Raw genomic sequence first — 22,954 nt, 5'->3', positions numbered from 1 at the left:
CAGCTGCCTATAAAACCATTTTGCCAAACAGAGAAGGGTGTCATCAAAATCACTTTCTAAAATTTCTAGCATGTTGATCTGTTTTTTTTATAACACAATTTTTTTGATTTACATACTTATAGAAACAGTAACAAACACTGTATGCAACCCTGTGTTCCGCCCACATTTGTGAAGGTATAGCATTCAATCAATGTATTCCTGTGATAAGAGGGGAGGTCAGGGGCCACATCAATAGTGAGAATCCAGAAAAAGGTGACAGAGTACTAGTTTGGTTGCACAGTGAGGACGCAATGTTGAGGGGGGACCAATAGATGATGCATGGAATCATTATGTGCACAACTCAATGGAAAACCTAAAACCTAAACAATGTGCTGGAGTAAATGCAATAAGTGAAGCAAGCTATGTCAGGATCATGTTGGCGATGAAGAGTCCTACACTAAGGTTGTGCCAAGCAATATAAAATGTCAGCAGCATTATGTGGAGAATGTGGTGGGTTAGATTGGTTGTCTTTTTCTATAACTAGGGAAGGATGTTTACTCCGGCTCAGCCCCCTCACTCTCACCGGGTGTCTGGAATCTGCGATACAGCGTCCATCTGGGACCAGTCATGTACGATGGCATTCAATGTTTTTGTGTTTTATCAGGCCAGATACCCTTCGGCACTGCCCTCTACAGGGCAGCGTCATCACATTCCACCCATTTGATCAATTCTGCAAGCCAGTTTAGGAGGCTGGGTCCCTGTGGGGTTTTCAAGGATAGTGCCAACTGGAGCTGCACAAGGACGAATGCCAGGTCCATGAATCTTGATGTGGTCACTCTTGTGCGGTGCCTCAGAAAGAGATCCAACGGCAATTGACCTGAGTGCTCAGGCAGTGTCTCCAAGTGGCCATTGTCATATATTGTGCGACAGAGTCCCAATAACGCAGGTTTACAGGACAGCTCCACACCATAAGATAAAAATCTGCCCCCCTCGAGCATGTTGCATGTGCTGCAGAAGTCATAGCATTAATCTGCTTGGGGTAATGTATACCTGATGCAGAAAGCAATATTGCATGATTTGAAACCTTCCATTCAGAGACTTTCGAGGGGTAGAACTCAGAATGGAATCTTAGTGTTTATCATTGATTGCAGTGCTTATATTCCCTGCCCAACGTTCATGCAGTTCCTTTAGGACAATCTTAGCCTGTCATAGCAATGCAGTCTTTAACATTGAGATCACCTGGGTCTTTCCAGCCATCGCAGACATGGTCTGGAGGCTCTCATGTGACTGTGGCTTAGCTGCACCTGGCACATTGTAAAGTAAGAAATGGTGGGGAGGGATTCCAAGCTCATAGACAATCCCCTGGCAATCTCTGATTGGATCATTTTCAAAAAGCCACCTACAGAGGTTAGGTCAGACCTCTACCACACATGCAGGCCACTCAAGTCCCTGCACGGCTGTAGGGTGGACAAGGCCTGGAGCGGTTGCGCTTGTGTGTATGGAATGATGGTGCAGGTCCACTAAAGTGTTGTGGGCCAAACACAATTGAGTGGGAAGACCAAGATACTGCTCACCTAACCCTGTGATTTCAAAAAGGGATATATTAGAGGCAGACAACCCACAAAGGAACCACCACATCTCCTGCCCCAGGAATTCCCTATCATGCCCTCTCCAGCGTGCTGCCCATTGTGGATGCTTGGCCAAGTAGTACAACTCATATTCTGGGATCGTTAGTCCACCCTCTAACACAGGAAGGCATTGCTTGGCCTGGGAAATTATATGCAGTCATGACCCAAAGTAAGGTCAGGAGCAGTTGATATACTTTTTGAAAGGTGGCCCTGGGCACCTTAACGGGGAAGGTGGAAAAAAGTGCAGTAACTGCAACAGGTTATCAGTTTTACCAGGGTTGCACGGCCTAATGCCCAACAGGGAGAGCATGTCTCACTATAAGATAAGAATGTTGCAAGGATATGAGGGTCGCCCATCTATTACCTTCTATTAACTGAGTTCCAGAATGATAAATTTGCATTCCCAAATACTGGAAGCTAAGTGGCTCTCATCGGATCTCATTCCCAACTCCACAGATTACTCATCTGTACAAGGAGCAAGCAAAGGGAAGGCCTTAGACATTCCCCAGTTCTCTTACAAGTCTGACACCACACTGAAGTGGGCAACTCCCATACAGGAGCCTACCACATTTGATGGCTCCCAGCAAAGATAGAGCAGCGTAGCTTCTGCATATAATGACACCTTGAGTCGTGTGTTCCCACGTTCCAGGCCATAAAATGCATTAACCTGCCTGACAGTCTAAGTCAAGGTCTCCACTGCAACTGCAAATAGTATTGAGGAGAAAGGGCATTTCTGTCTGGTGCCTCTTCAAACAGAGGAGGGACTCGAGATAAAACCACCATTCTTTGGTGCTAAAGCTGGAGCACAATGATAAGTGTACAAGCTATGTATATCAGGTACTATTTTACAAACTAGATCTAGAAGAAACGGGAATTTTCGGAGGAAAATTGGTGTTGTGGTTAAGCAATCGACTTTGAGAACAAAATACAAGTCTCAGATACACTTTTGATAAATGTGGTAACATTGGACTATATGATTATATAATTATTGATTATATGATGAACATGACTGTCAGAAGAGAAAAAGAGCATCTTCTAGATCAGTCGACTGCCCTGGAAACTTAGTATGGGTGACTCATGAGAGACGCTCTCGCTGGGAGAAAATACATTTATTTCTACATATGGTCATTAGCTGTACAATAACCTTATATTAAGATTTACTACAGGGGACAGAATTTTATTCAAATTGTATTTTTCATGAAATTGCATAACAATTTAGATATGCAAAAGTTATGACGATTTTTTTTTTCTAAATGCTATACTGTGATCTGCAGTCACTGATACATTTAGCAAATAATTGGCAGAACCTTGTTATGCCTGGACATTTATTTTGCTACTGATGTTAAAGTGCAATAGATTATAGGTAGGGCACGTGAAATTATTAGATTTTGCAGCTGCAGCTTTTCCCCAAAATTATTGATTTACCACACTTGTCACCTAATCTGTATAATTTGCAAAATACTGTAAAACATTTTTTAGATCAAAAGTAGCTAAAAAAGGGCTTTATCTGGTACCGTGCAGTGGTAGACCATTTGTAAATGTTAACTTCTCACCTCTCAGTTGATGATTGCTTTATTGAAAATATTAAACTGATACTAAGGAGGTAAAACGTTTGCCAATGTAGCAATAATATACATTAAAACGACACAATGGCAACACAATATTGGCACAGAAAGTGCTGTGTTATGCTTTAGAATTTTCCTTTCTTGCTGTATAATGTAGTCATCTCTGACCCATGAATCGGTCCTCCACTGCCACAAATACGAGGGACAGATTATAATTATGAATCCATTCGAATGTGCACCAGACACAAGTGGATAAAATGTAAGTTAGTTCAATATATATCTTGCAGAACAGACATATGTTTCATCTAATTTCCTTCTACACCGCACGAACAGGAAAATTTGATGAAAAGCTAAAATTGTGCAAAACCAACATTTCGTGAGTTTGACTTTTATGTATTAAGCTTATGTGAGCACTTAGAAAAAACCGCCTTGTCGTACAATGTGCTAAGAAAAACATAGAAAAATAATGTGGAGGAAACACTCACCTGTTTGTTTGAACTGCTGTCTGCAGTATTTCTAGCTGCTGGCACAAAAGCAAGAAAGCAACATGTAAGATGAAAATTGTGCCACATGACACACCCCCTGCAAAAAGCTAGTACCATTATCTGATATTTTACAATAAACCTTGCTGTAACATGATTTCACTGTCGACGTTACATTTGTTAAAGCTTTTGTTAAAACAATATCATGCCACAATTCTCAGGATTTGTAGTTCAACGATAGTGGTGCATTTTTTAAAAATATACATTGTAATGTTAAGAAACTTTCCTCACTGAGCATTTTCGTATACATCTCGCTTGACGTTTTCTTACGAACAACCAGAAGACACAGTTGGGAAAAAAATGCTCATTCACGTAGAAATGTGTCACGAATGCACACTCAAAAACACACAAGCACTCTTGTGTACACCCATATACATGGTTACAAACGTCGTTTTATTTGCTTGAATAGGTTGATACATTTCGTTCATACGTCACCTTTTGGTTTGCAACTTTTATTATAGCGCAACAACTCAGTGGGCTAAAAGAAAATAAAGACATTCAAAAATTAAGTAGGGGTGTGATTTTAGTCTGTTTCTCAGTTACTACTAATCAGATGGCACTTGTCATGAATGATAATGATAACTGAGGCACAGAAGCAGGAACTGTGATTTGAGTACAGCTGTGCATTTTTGAGGAATCACAAACATCCATCAGAAGACCCATGAATCTTGGATTTTCATAATCCATCCATATTACAATTCATACAGACAACGCATGTATGTTTTTCACATTTGAACATGCAGCTATTTTATTTTCTCAACTGGACACGTTTCCAAGCTGGAGCTAAATTTAGTGATTTTCACACCACAGCTGTAGACACGTTATTATTTATTCATGTATAATATCCGCCGGTTCCAAAATCATCTGCGGGAGTGCCTGTACACAGATCCTTATTGTGTGAGTTAAAACTGACATTTGAGCTTACAGGGGGCAGTTTTTTCAATGCTTTGGCTAACATCATTATGCGGTGTGACTCAGCAATATAGTGCTGCGCCATTTTGTAAAATGTCAACAAGAAAGCTTTTCCTTCATGTCGAAACATTTTAGCTCAACAAGAGGCGACACGCACAGCAGAGGAAATAGCCAGCTAAATCTGGCACTGCATCGCGAATACATCGGCTGTTACTGTTGAATAATGTTGACAACTGCAACTGGGCGGTGCTTTGTCCATTACCACTACCACCAGGAGGGAGCAGGAGCGTGGCAGAAGAAACAATTTCAACCTGAGTAAACATACTTCTGAAGACCAGAGGCACAAGTTGCAACTAAAGCACATAGGGTAATGATCCTAGGCACTGCTCTGGGGTAATCTGTGTTACTTGTGTTCATTCTGCATGACACTCAGGTGATACCTAACCAACGAGTTTCTGTCGCCCCACAGATCCTGTAACAAAAAAATACATCTCATACACCCTGGCAGACATTCGCTATATTTTGATGTTTATACTGTATAGCCCTACTGTAATTCAAATGGACGACATCGTATACAATTGTGAAAATATCCATTTGGACACGATGTGAAAATAAAACCCGTCATTTACAACAATTTAGTTGTGTGGAATGTGATTAGAGGGGAAGAAAGGATCACATAATCCAACGAAAGGTATTGGGGAACCCAGCTAAAAGTATGCGGTTCATTACAATGTTTTGCTTGAAAAAGGTTCACAGCAAATTTGCTATCTTACTCCAAACCCCATTTAGAGACAGTTCTTAAAACTGAGTTACCCTCACACACTTCCAGTGGCATACTTCATCACCGAGAACCTCCTTGCAACTTCCAAACGATTCATGTGAGTAGCAGGCTCCCTTGGGAGGTAAAGGCTTTTTCAAAAATATTTTTCTTGGCGTAAGTGGTGTATATCCACACATGTAGGGTTCCAGTATACACTCATGTTTAGTTTGTGTTGTTAAAACCCACAGATTGTATTATATCAGAGAACGCAATTTCCCAGATTTCAGTGTTCTAAGGTCATTTAATTGTTGTCCTCTTCTTTATTTAATTAAAAATAGAATTCGTAAGAGGTCTGTGCACACAACCCTCATTAAAACTTACTGAGGCCAAAGAAGAACCATTTCTAGACGCTGGTGCCAAACGTCATGCAGTGTGAAAAGTAGAGATGTAATTTAAAAAGTTTTTAAATAAGCCTAGAATTTGGATAAAGAAGAAGTTACAATTTCAGAGGGAATTTCATTCCGGAACTTTGTACCAGGATATAGGGGTTGCTGACTGTCCATAGCAGTTAATCGGGCTGACTGACGTTGAAAGGATGAGCAGAGTATGCTCCCAGTGAAATACTTTTACATTTTCCAGCAAATAATTTAGGTCCAATGCTGAATGGAATTTATGGTATTTTTTTCAGGCTTTTGATTTAACAACTATTTATATTTATTCTTCTCTTAATCAATAGCTTTTTAACTATCTTGCCACCTGTCTTTGACATCTTGTTTTAAGCTTCACATCTTCACTATGCACCACTGAATGGTGAGAGCGATTTATCCACGTCTTTGTGGTTGAATGAGCAAGTTACTTACCTCGATAACACCTTATATGGGAGAGACATTTTCTAGTTGCAGATTCCTTACCTTTGAATTTCCCCCGGGTTTCAGACTGCATCTGGAGAATTTTCTGAGGAGTACCTCTGTGCACCATTAGGTGGCATCAATCTGCTCCGTGTCCGTCATTCGTGTTGGATATGACTTCACAAGCCCTATATAGGTGCACTCTGAAGTCAGTTTCTTATCACGACTTTCCATGGCAGAAGGGCACAGCCATCAAGAACACTGACTACTGGTGCATCAAAACTTAGGCCCTAAAAGGGAAGAGTCCCTGTCCCTATAAATCAGTTTGTGGAATCTGGGAAGATGGGTGAGCCGGTAAGGAATCTGCAAATAGAATATGTCTCTACAAGATAAAACATTGCCGAAGGTAAGTAACTTGTTCATCTGATAGAGACTTATAGTTGCAGATTCCTTACCTTTGAATAGATACACAAGCAATACCATCCCTGGAGGTGGGTCTACATACAAGATCATACTAGAAAGTCCTGAAGGACCGAATAGGCAAAGTACCTATCCCTACAGACCTGACTGTTCGGGCAGTAGTGTTTTGTAAACATGGGCAGAGAAGCCCAGATTACCACCTGACAGATGTCAAGGAATGGCATTCCACAGCTAACACAGAGGTTGCAGCTGTAGCTCGGGTAGAATGAGCATGCAAATCCTCAGGGGGTTGCTTCTTGGCCAGTGCATCTGGAGATGGCCATTTCTACACTGCCAGACCTATCTTCACACAAGAATAGCAGACAAAGAGTTGATCATGTGCTCGGAACTCTTCTGTACAATCATGGTAGAATGCCAATGATCTTTTTAGGTCTAGGAGGTGGGTGTGTAAAAAGTAGGCAGGGCAAAGGATTGGCCTACATGAAAGGTTGGGACCACTTTTAGAAGAAAAGAAGCCCTAGTGCAGAGCACTACTTTGTCAGGATAGATGGAAACATAGGGCAGCTTAGATGACAATGCCTGTAGCTCACTCCCCCTCGGGCAGATGTAATGGCCACAAGGAAGGCTGTTTTTAAGTTGAGAAGCCTGAGAAGACAATTCCGGAGAGCCTCAAAAGGAACGCACATCAAAAATGTCAAAACCAAATTCAAATCCCATGGGGGCATAATGAATGGGGATGGGGGAAACATGCGTTAAACCCTTAAGGAACATACGTACAATAGGAGACGTAAACAAAGAAGGCTGATCAGGCAACCTCAAAAAAGCAGAAATAGCAGACAAATAACCTTTGAGAGTGCTCATAGCAGAGCCCTGCTAGGCCAAAGAAAAGATAAACAACAGGACCTCAGAGAAAGGGGCAGAAAGGGGGTCAACAGACTTGTCTGTGCACCATGTTAGAAATTTCTTCCAACAACAGGCATATACAATTTTGGTGGAGGGACATCTGCCTGCCAAGATTATGTTAAAGATTTCATCGGAAGGCCAAAAGCTGTCAACTGTCGCAAAGGGGCAGTCTGATCGGAGGATTGGTTGACACGAGCAACAGCTCAGAATACCAGACTCTCCATGCCCAGTAGAGAGCCACAAGGATTACTTGGTTCTGGTTGCTCTTGACCTTCTTGAGAACTCTAGGAAGAATTGGTATGGGTGGAAAGTTGTACATGAGGTCTGAGTTGAGACAAAAAGCGCCTCTGAGCGGTTGACACCTAGGAAACTCCAGTGCGCAAAACTGCTGACATTGTGAACTCTCTGTGGAGGCAAACAGATTTAATCAAGGCTCTCTGCACTGCTGAAAGAGACCTTGCGCCACCTCCAGATAGAGGCTTCATTTATGATCCGGTAGACATTTTTGGCTGAGTTGGTCTGCTCTGGCATTCAGAGAGCCCACCAGATGTTGACCCACTGGGTATATGCCCTGCTGTTCCAGACATACCAAGAGGTGCAGAACCTCTTTACAAAGGGTCCACAACCCCACCACTCCCTGCTTTGTAATATCACCTACACCATCTACCCCTTGACAGAGGAAAGAAATGCCTCCAGTGCTACCCAGATCGCACAGCTCTCTATCAGGTTTATGTGGAGTTTGGACTCTGCTAGAGACCAGATGCCTCTGATCTCTCTCTCTCCCAGATGGCCGCCCCCATACCAAGAGTGACACATCTGTCACTACTGCAAGATCTGGTTGGGAAAGGGAGGGATCTGCCTCTGTCCCAATCGCAGTTTGTTAGCCATCACTGCAGATTTTGCACTGTTCCTTCTGAGATCTGGACCTTGTCCGAGAGATTTCCCTGATGATGCAAACACTGGAACTGCAAGTCCCACTGCAGAGCTTGCATATGCCATCTGGCATGTGTCACAAGCAGGATGTAAGAGGCCATGAGACTCAGCCATCTCAGAGTCATTCTCACCAAAATCCAGGATAGAGGATGAAACACTGATATCATAGCCTGAATATCCTGGACTCACCACTCGGGAGGATAAGCCTGAAACTGCACTGTGTCCAGAACAGCTCCAATGAAAGGAAACATCTGAGAAGAAATCAGATGTGTCTTCAGCACATTTATAGTGAACCCCAGTGAATGCAGGAGGTCTGCCATATTCTGGAGTTGGGAGACAACAGCAGAAGGTGTGCTTGCCTTTAACAGCTAGCTGTCGAGATAGGGGAAGACTGAAACTCCTGATATGCGCAGATGAGCTGAGACCACCACTTTCACTTTGGTGAACACCTGAGGGTTGCTGGTAGTGCCAAAGGGGAGCACAAAGAACTGAAAGTACTCATGGCCTACCGTAAACCGCAAGTGATTGAGCTCAGGGCTACTGTCGACCAAACCACTCTGCCTCAGGAGTCAGTCATGTCCAGTCCACAAAGGATGGTGAACTTTGCTGCATATCTCCCATCAGCAGTTGCCTGAGAGAGTACAGCCCAGGCCTCCTCTGGGACCTGTGGCAGCATTTTCACAACCATATCCCACAGCATGTGGGAATAATGGCCCATAAGTCATGCAGCGCTCATGGACCCCAGTGAAAGGCTGATGGAAGAATACATCTTCTTCCCAAGAATATCCAACCTTCTGGGTTCCTTATCTGGGGGAGTGGAAGGGAATGTACCCTGGGAAGAGGAGGCTTGGATGACTGAGCTCTAAAGGGTGGGGTGTTGTGTCGGAAAGCTTGTGTCCCCTAGAGCAGGGCAATGGTGGTATGCAATTGTCCTATTCACAGGATTCCCTGTGCTGGGTTTAGAACATGATATCCCGTAGGACATCCGTTAGGCTTCATTAAAGCGGACAATGGGTTCTGAGGTGGAAGCCCCAGGCTGAATTACCTCTTTCAGGAGGTTAGACCTGACTGTCACTGAAGACAGCTCAAAGGTCCAAGACCTCAGCTGTTCATCTGACCTCAAAGCCTTGGATGCATGGTCTGACACATGGAGCACAATTTTGGGTCGTGGTTGCCCTTCAGTCACCAAAGACACACGAGGTGCGACACCATCACAGACGTTGCCAGATGACAGGAACTGCAGGGCTTAAACCCGTCCTTCCTCAATGACATCTTCAATACACCAGGAGTTGAAAACTCAATAAACCTTTGGATCAGCGCTAGCTGGCAAGGAAAGAAAAAAACTGACATCAATGCGTCTTTGTGGTACCTTTATAGGATCTGTGACGTCATATCTGACATGGACGACCCCAACAACATTTGCAGAGCTGATCAACGCCACCTAAGGGTACTGCTCACAAAATTCTCCTCATCCAGTCTGACGCCTGGTGAAATTCAAAGGTATGGAATATGCAATCAGATGTATGTAATGTGCCAGTGCAAACATTATAGGATCTCAGATTGGTTTGTACATGATGTGTCACTTTGAATATTATTAAATATGCTGTTGTAGGATTCAGCCTCCTCTGCTGATATACCCTTCACAGACCTTTTGTTAATAAATACTTTAGATTTCCCAGGACGTTCTGAGCAAGTGTGACTAGAGGAGAGTGAATAAATTCCCAATATAATGAGTCTAGGTTATTGGCAAGATCAAACACACATATGGTAAAATTCTGTCCAGAGCAATTGCCAAAGATTTAGAATATTTGTTTGACTTGCAGTTCCCTGCCCATACTTTTGGGGACCATGCAGCAATCTCAGGCAAACCTTGGAGTCACGCTGAAAGGGCACAGAGTGTCCTGTGGCATAGGCCGTTTGGATGGAAGTTCCCTGACTGCATTTTCTGCCAACTATTGCAAACGCTATAGGCGCTGAGGTGGGACTTCATCCCTTAGCATGCAGTAGGCTTGAGCAGGCTTTGGAATTGCACTAACAGTGCACAGAGTGTCCCACGGCATGGGTCACGCGTGGTACACATCCAGACATGCACCTTGGCAAAGAACAGGCCAAGACCATGCCTATCTTTGTACTGTCATCGACTGGAGGAGGCTGGGCTGGCGCTACTCCCTTAGTTTTAGTATTTGAGACACATATATCAACTATAACACATCATTGGGAAGAGGAAGCACACGTTGAACCTGGCAAAGACGAAGTCACCAGGTAAGACACACTCTTCATTACTGAACTATATAACTGGTGCAATGGGAACAATTAATAGAGAGATTACTAAAGTAGAAAAGAGAATTAGCTCTTGCCAGCAAGATTTTACTCCTGCTAATAGTGCTCTTCCTCACGTTAATCCCCCCCAATTGTGATACAGTAATCTGTGCTCCCACTGTTGGTTGGGATGTCAACGTACAGTGTTCTATTGACTATGTTTCAAATAATTTGCACATTATTAGTGTGGTTTCCTCTCCCACTGAAGCATATAGAGACTTCAGGGCTTTGTCCAAATGCAGCAGCCACTACCTTGTTTGGACAATAACTCCGGTTCTGAATCACTCCAAACTTAAATTTAACCCTATTGCTGCAAAGACAAGAACAAAAGCTGTTGGGGTGAATCTTGATGATTTCAAGATGTTACTTGTTGCTGTGCAATTTTTAGAAATATCTGTCAAGACTTCCCTTGATTTATTAGCTGACAGACTGGCGCATGTGGAATCTGTAACCACTAAGGCCCTCATTACAAACCTGGCGGTCGGTGTTAAAGCACCGGTAATACCGCCAACAGGCCGGCGGGAAAAAAAATGGGATTACGACTATGGCGGAAACCGCCAACATAGACAGCCACTTTAACATTCCGACTGCCACGGCGGTACAAACAGCATGGCAGTCACCACCAACAGTCAGGCGGAAGACAATGTACCACCCACACTATTATGAGAGGCCAATCCGCCACATTTTCTGGGGCGGATTCAACGCGAATAAAAACACGGCGGAAACAGGACTTGGAAGGGGAAACACTCACCGCTACACAACCCACGAGGAACCAGGACGCCATGAAGCCTGAACTCCAAATACTCCCTGCGATTGTCTTCCTGCTCCTCTACCAGGAGCACGACCGACGGCGGCGACGACCACTGTGAGTACTGCACCTACATCACTGGGAGGGAGTAGGGAAAAGAGAGTGACACACACACGCAACATGCAACACCCCCACCCACACACTCACCAATCCATGCTGAAACATTACATTTACACCCCCCCAACTCCCCCGGAAGAACGCAATGACAAAAGGAATTTAGTTGAACGATTGTAATCATGTAAAATCCATTAGTCAGAAATGTATATACACTATAAACAAATATGTACACCAAGAATTCAAGTCCAAGTACTGCACCAATATAGTCCGTGGACCACTGGGCCCAAAATGCATGGGCGAGGCCCACACAAGATACCCAATAGAAATGGAGAGAACACTGCAGGAGCATCAGATCGGAAAAAAAACCAGGCACCTCAGGGGGAAGGGAAGGGGGGACACCTCAGCCGGATGAGTGCATGACGGCAGCTCCACGAGTGGGCTCCATGCCCATTGATGTATCCTGGGGAGTGCAAAGCCACAGTTTCTCAAGTCTCTCCAGTGGGTGGGTTGCCCACTGCTTCATCCTGGGGAGTGCAAAGCCACAGTCTCTCAAGCCTCTCAAGTGGGTGGTTTGCCCACTGCTTTATCATGGGGAGTGCAAAGCCACAGTCTCTCAAGTGTCTCCAGTGGGTGGGCTGCCCACTGCTTTATCCTGGGGAGTGCAAAGCCACAGTCTGTCACGTGGATGCCTTTATCCACTGGTTCTGGAGGGGGCTTTGTGCCCAGAGTGCTTCATCCTGCCAAGGACAGAGATAGTGGATGCCTTTCTCCACTGGTTCTGGAGGGGGCTTTGTGCCCAGAGTGCTTCATCCTGCTAAGGACAGAGGTAGTGGATGCCTTTCTCCACTGGTTGTGGATGGGGCTTTGTGCCCAGAGTGCTTCATCCTGCAAGGACTGAGGTAGTGTATGTGACAGTCTACTGGCGGTGGGGCAACATGGAAGCTGCCCAGGCCCCTGGAACTGACCACCAGCCTCGTACGAATGATCACTGGGGATGGCAGCCATGTCTCCGGTGGTGCCACTGGCTCAGGATGTGGCGTGGCCGCTGGCGGTGCTGGCGGCGGGCTCAGTAGCAGCGGTGCTTGCGGCGGACATTGGGCTGCGGTGCTGGTGGTGGGCTCACTGACCTCGATGCTGGCGGCGGTGTCGTGAGCAGCGGTGCTGGTGGTGGGCTCACTGACCTAGATGCTGGCGGCGGTGTCATGAGCAGTGGTGCTGCTGGCTGGCTCACTGGCCTCGGTGCTGGCGGTGGTGTCATGAGCGGCGGTGCTGGTGGCGGGCTCACTGACCTTGGCGAAGGCGGCGGTGTCCTGAACGGCAGTGCTGGTGGTGGGCTCACTGACCGCGGTGCTGCTGAAGGGCACGGTGTTTGCGGTGCTGGTGAAGGGCCCAGTATATTGGGTGCTGGCAGCGTGGAGGCGGTGCATGTGGCAGTGCCGGTGGCGGTCTTGTCCGCCGTGGAGGTTGGCGGCAACGTTGACTTGCCTTTCTTCATCAGGCCGTTTCCCACCTTGGATGGTGGCACAGCTGTCTTGCAACTCCCAACTATTGTCTTGGCTGAGCCCTTGGTGGCAGGTGTTTTGGCCTTCTCCCTCAGGGATGTGGGCATCTTCCTCTGTTTTGGAGGTGGGGGAATGTCCTTGCACTCGCTCCTTGGGACACTGGCAGCCCTGTTGCTTGGCGCACTCCAGAATGCGGATATTTCTTGCACCACTGTGCCCGGTGATGTGGTTGCTGAGGTGCTGGGTTGGGACCTGGAAAGGCGAGCCCTAGGGGACGGATGGGGGGGAGGTGTAGGGAAGAGGTCAAAATTTGAGGGGAAAAGCTTTTTTGACACACTGGGATGGTAGATGGAGGGGTTTTGGGAGTGGAGGAAGAGGTAGTGGTTGTAGGAGGTGTTTGCTGACTTTGGGTGAAGGTGCATAGGCTGGAGGCTGTTGTGAGGTGGATGGCTGTTGGGTGGGTATGTGGCTGCGTTTGTGTAGTTTGGGAGGAGGGCTCACAGACACACTGGGAGAGGACACAGGGGATGTGAGAATGGTAGTGGGGTGGTGACTGCACGTGAGCAGTGTGTGGTGATGGGTGTGCTGGTGATGGAGGTAGTGGCTGAAGATGTAGTGCATGCAGGTGTGAGTGGAGACATGACAGGGAGGGAGGAGGGAGACGTGGAGGAGGGGGACACAGTGGACGGTAGAAGGAGGGAGTTTGGGAGTGGAGGAAGAGGTAGTGGTTGTAGGAGGTGTTTGTATGCTGACTTTGGGTGAAGGTGCATGGGCTGGAGGCTGTCGTGAGGTGGATAGCTGTTGGGTGGGTGTGTGGCTGTGGGTGGTGTAGTTTGGGAGGAGGGCTCACAGACACACTGGGAGAGGACACAGGGGATGTGTGAATGGTAGTGGGGGTGGTGAGTGCACGTGAGCAGTGTGTGGTGATGGGTGTGCTGGTGATGGGGGTAGTGGCAGAGGATGTAGTGCATGCAGGTGTGGGTGGAGACCTGACAGGGAGGGAGGGGGAGACTTGGAGGAGGGGGACACAGTGGAAGCAGTGGATGTTGGTATGTGTGCATGAGTATGATGCTTGTGTGAGTGCCTGTGGGATGTGTGGTGCTTATGTTTGCCTGAGCCACCCTTGTGTGTTGAGGTGTGTGCATGCTGGTCTGATGGATTGCTTGGGATAGGCTGAGGTACTGGGGATTGGGTCTGGGTGGAGGAAGTTGGAGGGGGGAGGCTGGACACAGGGACAATGGCTGCCATCAGTGCTGAGGCCAGAGTCTGAAATGCTCGCTGTTGGGCTGCCTGGCCAGAATGAATGCCCTCCAGGTATGCATTTGTCTGTTGCAACTGCCTCTCTACACCCTGGATGGCATTCAGAATGGTAGACTGCCCAACAGTGAGGAATCTCAGGAGGTCAATAGCCTCCTCACTGAGGGCAGCAGGGCTGACTGGGGCAGGGCCTGAGGTACCTGGGGCGAAGGAGATGTCCACCCTCCAGGGTGAGCGGCCACGGACACACGCTGAGGGGCTGCTGGGAGTGCGGTGCTGGTAGGGGGCGTGGTGGCTGTACCTGTAGATGCAGTGGGCACAGAGGGGCCCGCCACCGCAAGGGAGCTCCCATCAGAGGAGGAGTTGGTGTCGCTGGTCTCTGCTCCTGTCCCCGCCGTGGAGCTCCCCTCGCCCTCCGTCTCACTGGTGACTTCTGACTCCATTGTCTCGGCCTCCAGGGCCATGTGGGATGCAGCTCCCTCCTGCTCTGGTGGCACAGCTCCTCTGCCTGATGATGCTAATACACACAAGAACAGGGAGAGCACAAAAAGGGGGGGGGGAGAAAGAAGAAAGACATGTTCAGTGCATGCAATACCGCTACCGTTGACGGGCACTACAGACACAGCAGCCCTCTGCACTAGGCCATGCACTTAGAGTTCCCTAATTAATCACAGGGACAGGGGGTACATGGCCTATGCCCGATTGCTGCACACCTTGAAGTCACAGGCACCTGACCAGGTGTTGATGGCTCTTACCACTGGTGGGGTTGGGCTGCCACTTAGCCTGCTTCACAAGCACCCATCCAACTCCGGATACGCCACCAACAGGATCCGGAACATTAGGGGGGTCATGGTGCGACGGGCACCCCTCCCACGTTGGGAGGCCATCCCCAGCTGGGCCTCCGCCGTCTTCTTGCTCCAGCAGCGAATGTCCTCCCATCTTTTCTGGCAGTGGGTGCACCGTCTGTGGTGGACCCCCAGGGTCCGGATGTCCTTGGTGATGGCACGCCAAATATCCTTCTTCTGGTGGGCTCTGACCTAGAGGAATAATACTGGGCAAAAGGAAAAACTTTAACCGTCTGGACCGTCACAGTCATTGGCCCACGTTCCCACCCTTGCCCAGACGCACATACACTCATTGTCCGATCATGCAGGCCTCATTCCCCCCCACCCCTGTATCTTCCATCCACACCAATCCAAACAGGCATTGCCCATACAGCATGCTCACAGTGTACTCACCTGTTTGTCTGGAGGACCGTAGAGTAGCGTGTATTGGGGGAGGACCCCATCCACTAGTTTGTCCAACTCCTCCGATGTGAAGGCAAGGGCCCTTTTCCCAGACACATGAGCCATCGTCGCTTCCAGACTGAGGTCACAGCAGCACTTGCAGTGTAGGTCCTCTCCTGTCGAAGATCAGTTATCAAGTGATTGAACAGACAGAAAATGGCGGTCACGTCCGCGGCGGTGAGTACCGTCACCGCCGGCATACATCGTCATTGGCTCCTGGGACCCATAGGGTCCAATGTTAACCAATGCAGGATTGCGCCGCAGCCTTCGACCACCTACCGCGACGGTGCACAACGCCAGCACAGTTACCTCATATCCACTTGTCCCACATTACAGGTCAGGCAGCTGCCATTTCAGGGGCCCACATGACATTATTTTTAAATTTGTCACACATATCTAGGCCTTGCATACACACAGAGACAGGCACATAGCGGATTGACAAATGTGTGCAATAAAATTTTATTTTTACTACCTCAGTGTTGGCTGACTCTGTGCTCGCTGTTCTCGTCCATAGGGCCCATCCGGTGGGGCAGGTGAGGGGATGGCGGCATCCTCCGGTGTACAGACCGCTGGTGGACCTGTCGACAATGGAAGAGAGACATGTAATAGTCACCTACAGACTTGATCGTGCCACAATCCAGGAACTGTGTGCCCAGTTGGAGTCAGCTATCCGCCATCCCACAGGAATCCCCCCTCTAGTGCAGGTCCTGTCAGTACTCCATTTCCTGGCAAGTGGGTCTCTTCAAACTACAGTGGCCAAAGCAAACGTGTTGTCCAGAGTGTTGTCTGCCCTGCTGAAACACATGCGCAGCTACATCGTGTTCCCTCAGGTGGAGGATTTCCCTACAGTGAAAGGTGACTTCTATGCTCTGGGACATATACCCAACATCATAGGTGCCATTGATGGGACACATGTGGCCTTGGTCCCCCCACGCAGGAGTGAATGGTGTACAGAAACTGGAAGAGCTACCATTCTATGAATGTGCAGATGGTGTGTTTGGAAGACCAGTACATCTCCTATGAGAACGCCAAGTTTCCTGGCTCAGTACATGACGCTTACATTCTGAGGAATAGCAGCATCCCTTATGTGATGGGGCAACTCCAGAATCACCGTGTGTGAGTAATAGTGGAGGACAAGGACCCTATACCACGTGAATAGTTGTCTGGGTCTGGGGTTAGTGTGTGTCTAACAGTTGTCCCTTGACATTTGCAGGTGACTCTGGATAGCCCAACCTGTCATGGCTACTGAATCCAGTGAGAACTCCAAGGACAAGGGCAGAGGAACGCTACAATGAGGCACATGGGCGAACTAGGAGAGTCATAGAGAGGACCTTCGGCCTCCTGAAGGCCAGGTTCCGGTGCCTCCATATGACAGGTGGTTCCCTCTACTACTCACCAAAGAAGGTGTGCCCGATCATCGTGGCCTGCTGTGTGCTGCACAACTTGGCTTTGCGACGACAGGTGCCTTTTCTGCAGGAGGATGGTCCAGAAGGGTGTCTTGTGGCAGCTGTGGAGCCTGTGGACAGTGAAGAAGAGGAGGCAGAAGAGGAGGACATAGACAACAGAAACAACGTGATCCAGCGATACTTCCAGTGAGACACAGGTAAGAAGACATCACTGCCTCCTACATCTGATAAAATTGTAAGACCTATCATCTGTCTGTCACTTTCACCCAGTGTATGGGCCCTGACTTGTCACTTTGCCTTTCCATTTCACAGATGTGGGTCCCACTGTGTGACCTCTGGTATGTTACCTCATGGACTAGAGCTGTGTGACATAGGTATGTTGACAATACAATGGACATTGGTATTTTCCTCAGTTATTGCAAATACACATTTGTGAAAGCACAGACTAAGTCCAGATTGTTTTGTGAATCAAGGGTGTTTATTTAAGTGCTAAATGGTGGAGGTGGTTTTAAAGTGGTCAGGGTTGATGGTGGAGGAATGTCCATGGCAGTTCATCATCCAGGCTAGTGTCAGTGGCCCCTTGTTGTGCCACAGTGTCCCTCCTGGTGTTCACAAGGTCCTTCAGCACCCCTACAATGGTGCCCAGGGTGGTGTTGATGGACTTGAGTTCCTCCCTGAACCCCAAATACTGTTCCTCCTGCAGCCGCTGGGTCTCCTGAAACTTGGCCAGTACCGTTGCCATCGTCTTGTGGGAATTATGGTACGCTCCCATGATGTTGGAGAGGGCCTCGTGGAGAGTGGGTTCCCTGGGCCTGTCCTCCCCGTCACACAGCAGACCTCCCAGTTTCCCTGTTTTCCTGGGCCTCTGTCCCCTGAACCATGTGCCCACTGCCACTGCCCCCAGGTCCCTGCTGTTCTTGGGTTGGTGGGTTTGCCTGGATTCCCTGTAGTGGTGGACACACTGCTGCTTGACGTGTCCTGGAGACAGAGGTATGGGCCCGCTGGGTGGGTGCTGTGCTGGTGTTTCCAGAGAGGGGAGGCTCTGTGGTGGCCTGTGACTGTGTCAGGGGAACCGACTGTCCCGAGGTCCCAGATGGGCCGTGCTGGTCATATAGATCCAGTTGGACAGAGCTGCTGTCATCACTGTGGGCCTCTTCTGTGGGGGTGGACATGTCTGGAACCTCCTGTCTGGTGACGTTGGGTAGGGGTCCTGCAGGGGTGTAAAAGCATGATTATTGTATCTGTGTGTGCCATGGTGTGCAATGGGTGGGTGACCCTGTCCCCCAGTGCTTCCATTCTTGTGTAGGACCTCGTGTGATAACTGTTTTGGGGTCTGTGTTGGTATCTGTAGTGGACATGCTTTGGTGATGGGTGTTCATGCTTTGGTGTTGCATGCAGGGCTTGGTGTTGGGATGGCTGGTTTGTGATATTGGTACATTTGTGAGGAGTTAGAGTGATAGGGGTGGGGGCGAGGGAGGGGGTATGTGATAGCATGCAGGTAGGGTGGGGGATGTAATAGTTAAGAAATTACTTACCAGAGTCCATTCCTCCAGCTACTCCTGAGAGGCCCTCAGGATACAGTATAGCCTAGACCTGCTCCTCCCATGTTGTTAGTTGTGGGGGAGGAGGCGGGGGCCGCCCCTAGTCCTCTGAACCGCAATGTGGTGTCTTGAGACCACAGAACGCACCTTACCCCGTAGGTCGTTCCTCCTCTTCCTGATGTCATCCTGTGTTCTTGGGTGCTGTCCCACTGCGTTGACCCTGTCCATGATTCTGCGCCATAGCTCCATCTTCCTAGCTATGGAGGTGTGCTGCACCTGTGATCCGAATAGCTTTGGCTCTACCCGGGTGATTTCCTCCACCATGACCCTGAGCTCCTCCTCAGAAAACCTGGGGTGTCTTTGCGGTGCCATGGGGTGGTGTGGGTGATGTGTGAGGTGGTGTGTGTTGTGATGTGATGTGTGAGGGGATGTGTTGGTGTGTGTTGTGTGAGGTGCATGGATGTTGTGTAAGTGATGGTGTTTAGTGCCTCTGGATGGTAGTTTGTTGGTGGTGTCTCTCTCTGGCCTTCTGTTGCTATACTGGTCGTAAGGGTTTGTGGGTGATGTGGGTGTGTGTTTTATATTGTATTGAGTGTGTGGGAGTGGTGTGTATATGTGTATCAGGTGTGTGTATTTCGAATTGTCCAATGTGGTTGTGTTTTGTAAATGTGTCTGTACCGCCAATGGAATACCGCGGTTGAAAGACCGCCATGTGGATTCGTGGGTCGTGATAGTGTGGGCGTATTCCTGTTGGCGTGACGGTGGAGGTTTTGGTATCGCCAGTTTATCACTGACCTTTGGTGTGGCGGACTTGTGTGGGTGTCTGAATTTTGGAGAATTCCGAGCTGTGGGTCGTAATAGCTGTAGCGGAATTCCACGGCCGCAGCGGTGTGTTGGCGGTCTTCTGCACGGCGGTAATTGGCATTTACTGCCAATGTTGTAATGAGGGCCTAAATGTTTATATCTACTGAATTCCAATGATGCTTAAATGATACTCATGAATCACAAGTAGGAAGCACCAACCTGCTTTTAGCTCCCCTGCTCCACAACAGCACAGCATGTGTCCAGCTCCCTGGCCAGGCCTCCCCAACTGTGCTGATGATATGCCAGTGCTTTGTATATTGCCTGTAAATTCTTTACCTATTACACAGACTAAGGAGATCTCCAAGTGCATTGGGCTCTCTTGATCTGTCCCTGGAAGGCACACCATTTGTTGTTGTACTAGCTAATGTACCTCCTTTGTCTCCCCTAACCATAGAGTCTTAGGAGTCCTTGAGAAATAAAACACTAAAGTGGGTTAGTAATTGAACAGGTATAACTCCACCCCTTTCTGATGACATCGAATTGGTTAGAAGAGTGAGTTGGGTTGGCAGGAGTATAAAAGTTTTACCAGGCAACTATGTGGTTTTGAGTTTTAAGTCACCTAGACAAGTGGACACAATTCTGCAACGTATAGGCAACTTGGCTGTATCTTCAAGTTATATTTCAGCAATACCACTTGGCTATTTCTATCCCTCCTTGCACTCTACCACTTGTCCCAGTACTCCTCCAAGATCCTTTCATATGCAGGCCCATGATGCACATTGTGCTGTAGCAGTTCAAAATCGTTTTACTCCCTTGGAGACTCTCAAGGGGTTAGATTGACAATTCTTATTAGGACACACCTGTCTTGATGGAGGGAGGCACACTTAGGGCCTCATTTAGATATTGGTGGATGGGTTACTCCATCACAACGGTGACAGCTATCCCATCAGCTGAAAGCTAAATCCCATAAAATATTTCATGGGATTTAGATTTCGACGGATGGGATATCTGTCACTATTGTGACAGACGAACCATTCTGCCAATACCTAAATCAGAGCCTTAGTCTTGATGCGGACCTGCCACTATATCATACACTATTAACTCTGCAAGCTGCTCCTCTTGTATCCCAAATAGTGTGCCCCACCTTGATTGTACAAGGTATAGAGTGCTTTTTTGGAATGTGACTAGAGTATGATTATCATCCTAGAGAGGATTGACTTTGTATCTAAATTCCATATTTTGTCCCTACAGGAGACCCGGGTAGTTGAGCCTGTTCATATTAATGGCTGCAGAACCTTTCACCAGCTAGCAGTCCAGTCTAATGCTGGAAGATCAAATGTGATCTGTGCATTTATATCTCCAACTATTTCCTGCTTCGTAATATGAAAAGTTAGTCTTCTACCAGATATTATCACATAATTGTGATTGATCTATCAATTAAATTTAACCTGGTGTTGGTTAACTTTTACAGCAATGCAACCTCTAAGGGGATTCTGATCATACATGGTAAGTTAAATAGTGACCATGTGTCATTATGTTGTAGTGTCAAAATGGAATTTAGTATACTTTGGAGGGCGATTTTAAAACGTATCCATTCCCCTTGCCTACCACAAAGCTGTGTGGCCTGACAGATACTCATGATTCTGACCAAACAGATTTCTACACGATTACCATGGAGAGAAGCTAAATTAGTTGGTATTTAGGCATGATCTTGCATTTGCCAATGAATTCTGTACTCCCTTGGTTCCTTTCCACTGCACATTTAATGGTAGGGACACTAACATAATATTTACTTCATCTTATTATCGACTAGATTACACTCTTTTCCCACTCACTTTACAAATGCTCTATTTGCCTTAGTGATCATTACCCCCCCCCCCCAGAGTGACAGTCTACATTTTAGCTCTTTGTTAAATAATGTACATATGGATATATGCATGTGTGGTTAAGAATATTGAAGTAGCATCATGTAATGGTGTTTCTCTGCCTTGGTCCAAGATAAGTTCAACTGATCTTTTGAATAAACTGGTCAAGCAACACATGGAGGATTTTGAGATTTGCTTGGACAAGACAGGCAATTCCAAGGATGTTTTGAGTGCCTTTTATAATATCACGAGGGGGGGGGGGTAAAGAAATCCTGTCTTGGTAATTTACAGGTAAAACACCCTAAGCAAGGATGGTTTGACTCTGACTGCTGTAAGGTACTTAAGAAACTTAAAGCTGTTGTTCATAGATCCCCTAGGTGTAACAGTGAGGTGCAGATGCACAGACAAGAATATAGACTGGCCCTAAGGAAAATAAAAATTGATCTAAAGGCCGAAACCTAGAAGGCGCTAATTGATGCCAGTCTAGCCAAAGACATCACCGCTTTTTGATGCGTTATAAATTGTCACTTTTTGCACAATGACAGGGCTCCACGACTGGAGTTGCTATTACTGAATCTGAGTGGGTGGCACACTTTTCTAAAATCTATTTTAGTCCCTGCTTGTGGTTCATGGGGCAGGAGGCTTACAGTTTAATTGGTCCTATGGATTTGTAGCGTAATGAAATCAATCTTAAGTTTATCTTAGAGGAGGTAAAGAGGGCCATATGTCGAGCAATGGGAGCAAGGACCCAGGCCCGGCTGGCATTTTAGTTGATCATTATGGGGACCCTTTTAATAGTGGTGTTAGGGACATGTTGTATTTCAGGGTTTCTGAGCACTTGGTCAGACTCTTTAATTGTCCCTTTTTTGGTCAGCACTCTATGGGACGGAGTTATAGGGATCCAGTGACATTATCTCCCTCCAAACAGTGGAGAATGCCTTCTTTACATCCTTAGTATCAGCACCCCAGAGTTGCTCATCCCAGGTTTGTCAGAACTGGGGATAACATTTCTATTTGACATAGCACAATCCTGCCCTAATCTCAGTGTGGTTCTGTGTTGATATCCATTTAAATCATAAGGAGATCAATGAAGGTCTTAAACTACAACACTTCTCCAAATACCATGGTTGAAAAATGTAAAACAGACCTGTTTGGACCTCGGGGACCCCGAATGTTCCACACACCCTGATTACCTACAGCTTGTTTCTAGGAAAGAACTGAAAAAGATGTGTTCTTTGATGTTTAAAGACGTGCAGTTGGCCACAGAATTAGCAAAACTGAGGGGCATATTTTTACCCCATTTGCGCCAAATTTGCATCATTTTTTTATGCAAATTTGGCGCAAAACTAACTCCATATTTATATTTTGACATTAGACCTGTCTAATGTCAAAATATTGAAGTCTGCACCATTTTTCAGATGCTTGAATGTACCTTGCATCAATAAGATGCAAGGTAGGCGCTCCCATCTAAAAAATGGTGCTAACCCCATAGCCCCATATTTATCCCCTATGCTAAAATGATACACGGGGAGAGGAGGAGCTAAATAATGGTGCAAAGCTTGCTTTGTACCAATATTTAACGCTTGGGTCAGACCAGGCATTAGTGGATGTGGACCCAT

The 22,954-nt window shown here is 47.1% G+C and overlaps 1 protein-coding gene across 10 annotated transcripts in view; it reads right to left on the bottom strand.

The window, feature by feature from the left end:
• Positions 1-22,954, bottom strand: part of SMOC2 (SPARC related modular calcium binding 2) — a 1,415,403-nt gene that overhangs the window by 139,032 nt on the left and 1,253,417 nt on the right. For 3 of the 10 annotated variants that reach the window (XM_069234975.1, XM_069234974.1, XM_069234970.1), the window contains exon 12: positions 3,658-3,692. The exons of 2 other annotated variants lie outside the window; for them this stretch is intronic. In XM_069234975.1, the coding sequence (XP_069091076.1) occupies positions 3,658-3,692 (35 nt within the window). Of the gene's footprint in view, positions 1-3,657; positions 3,696-4,149; positions 4,193-22,954 lie in introns of all 10 variants that reach the window. 5 more of the 10 variants (XM_069234971.1, XM_069234973.1, XM_069234969.1 and 2 more) reach the window with 3 other exon arrangements.

Source organism: Pleurodeles waltl, chromosome 5 (genome assembly GCF_031143425.1).
Source record: "Pleurodeles waltl isolate 20211129_DDA chromosome 5, aPleWal1.hap1.20221129, whole genome shotgun sequence".
Taxonomy (NCBI): Eukaryota; Metazoa; Chordata; class Amphibia; order Caudata; family Salamandridae; genus Pleurodeles; species Pleurodeles waltl.
Note: the sequence above shows the minus strand (reverse complement) of the source record. Positions and strands in the feature narration are given on the sequence as shown.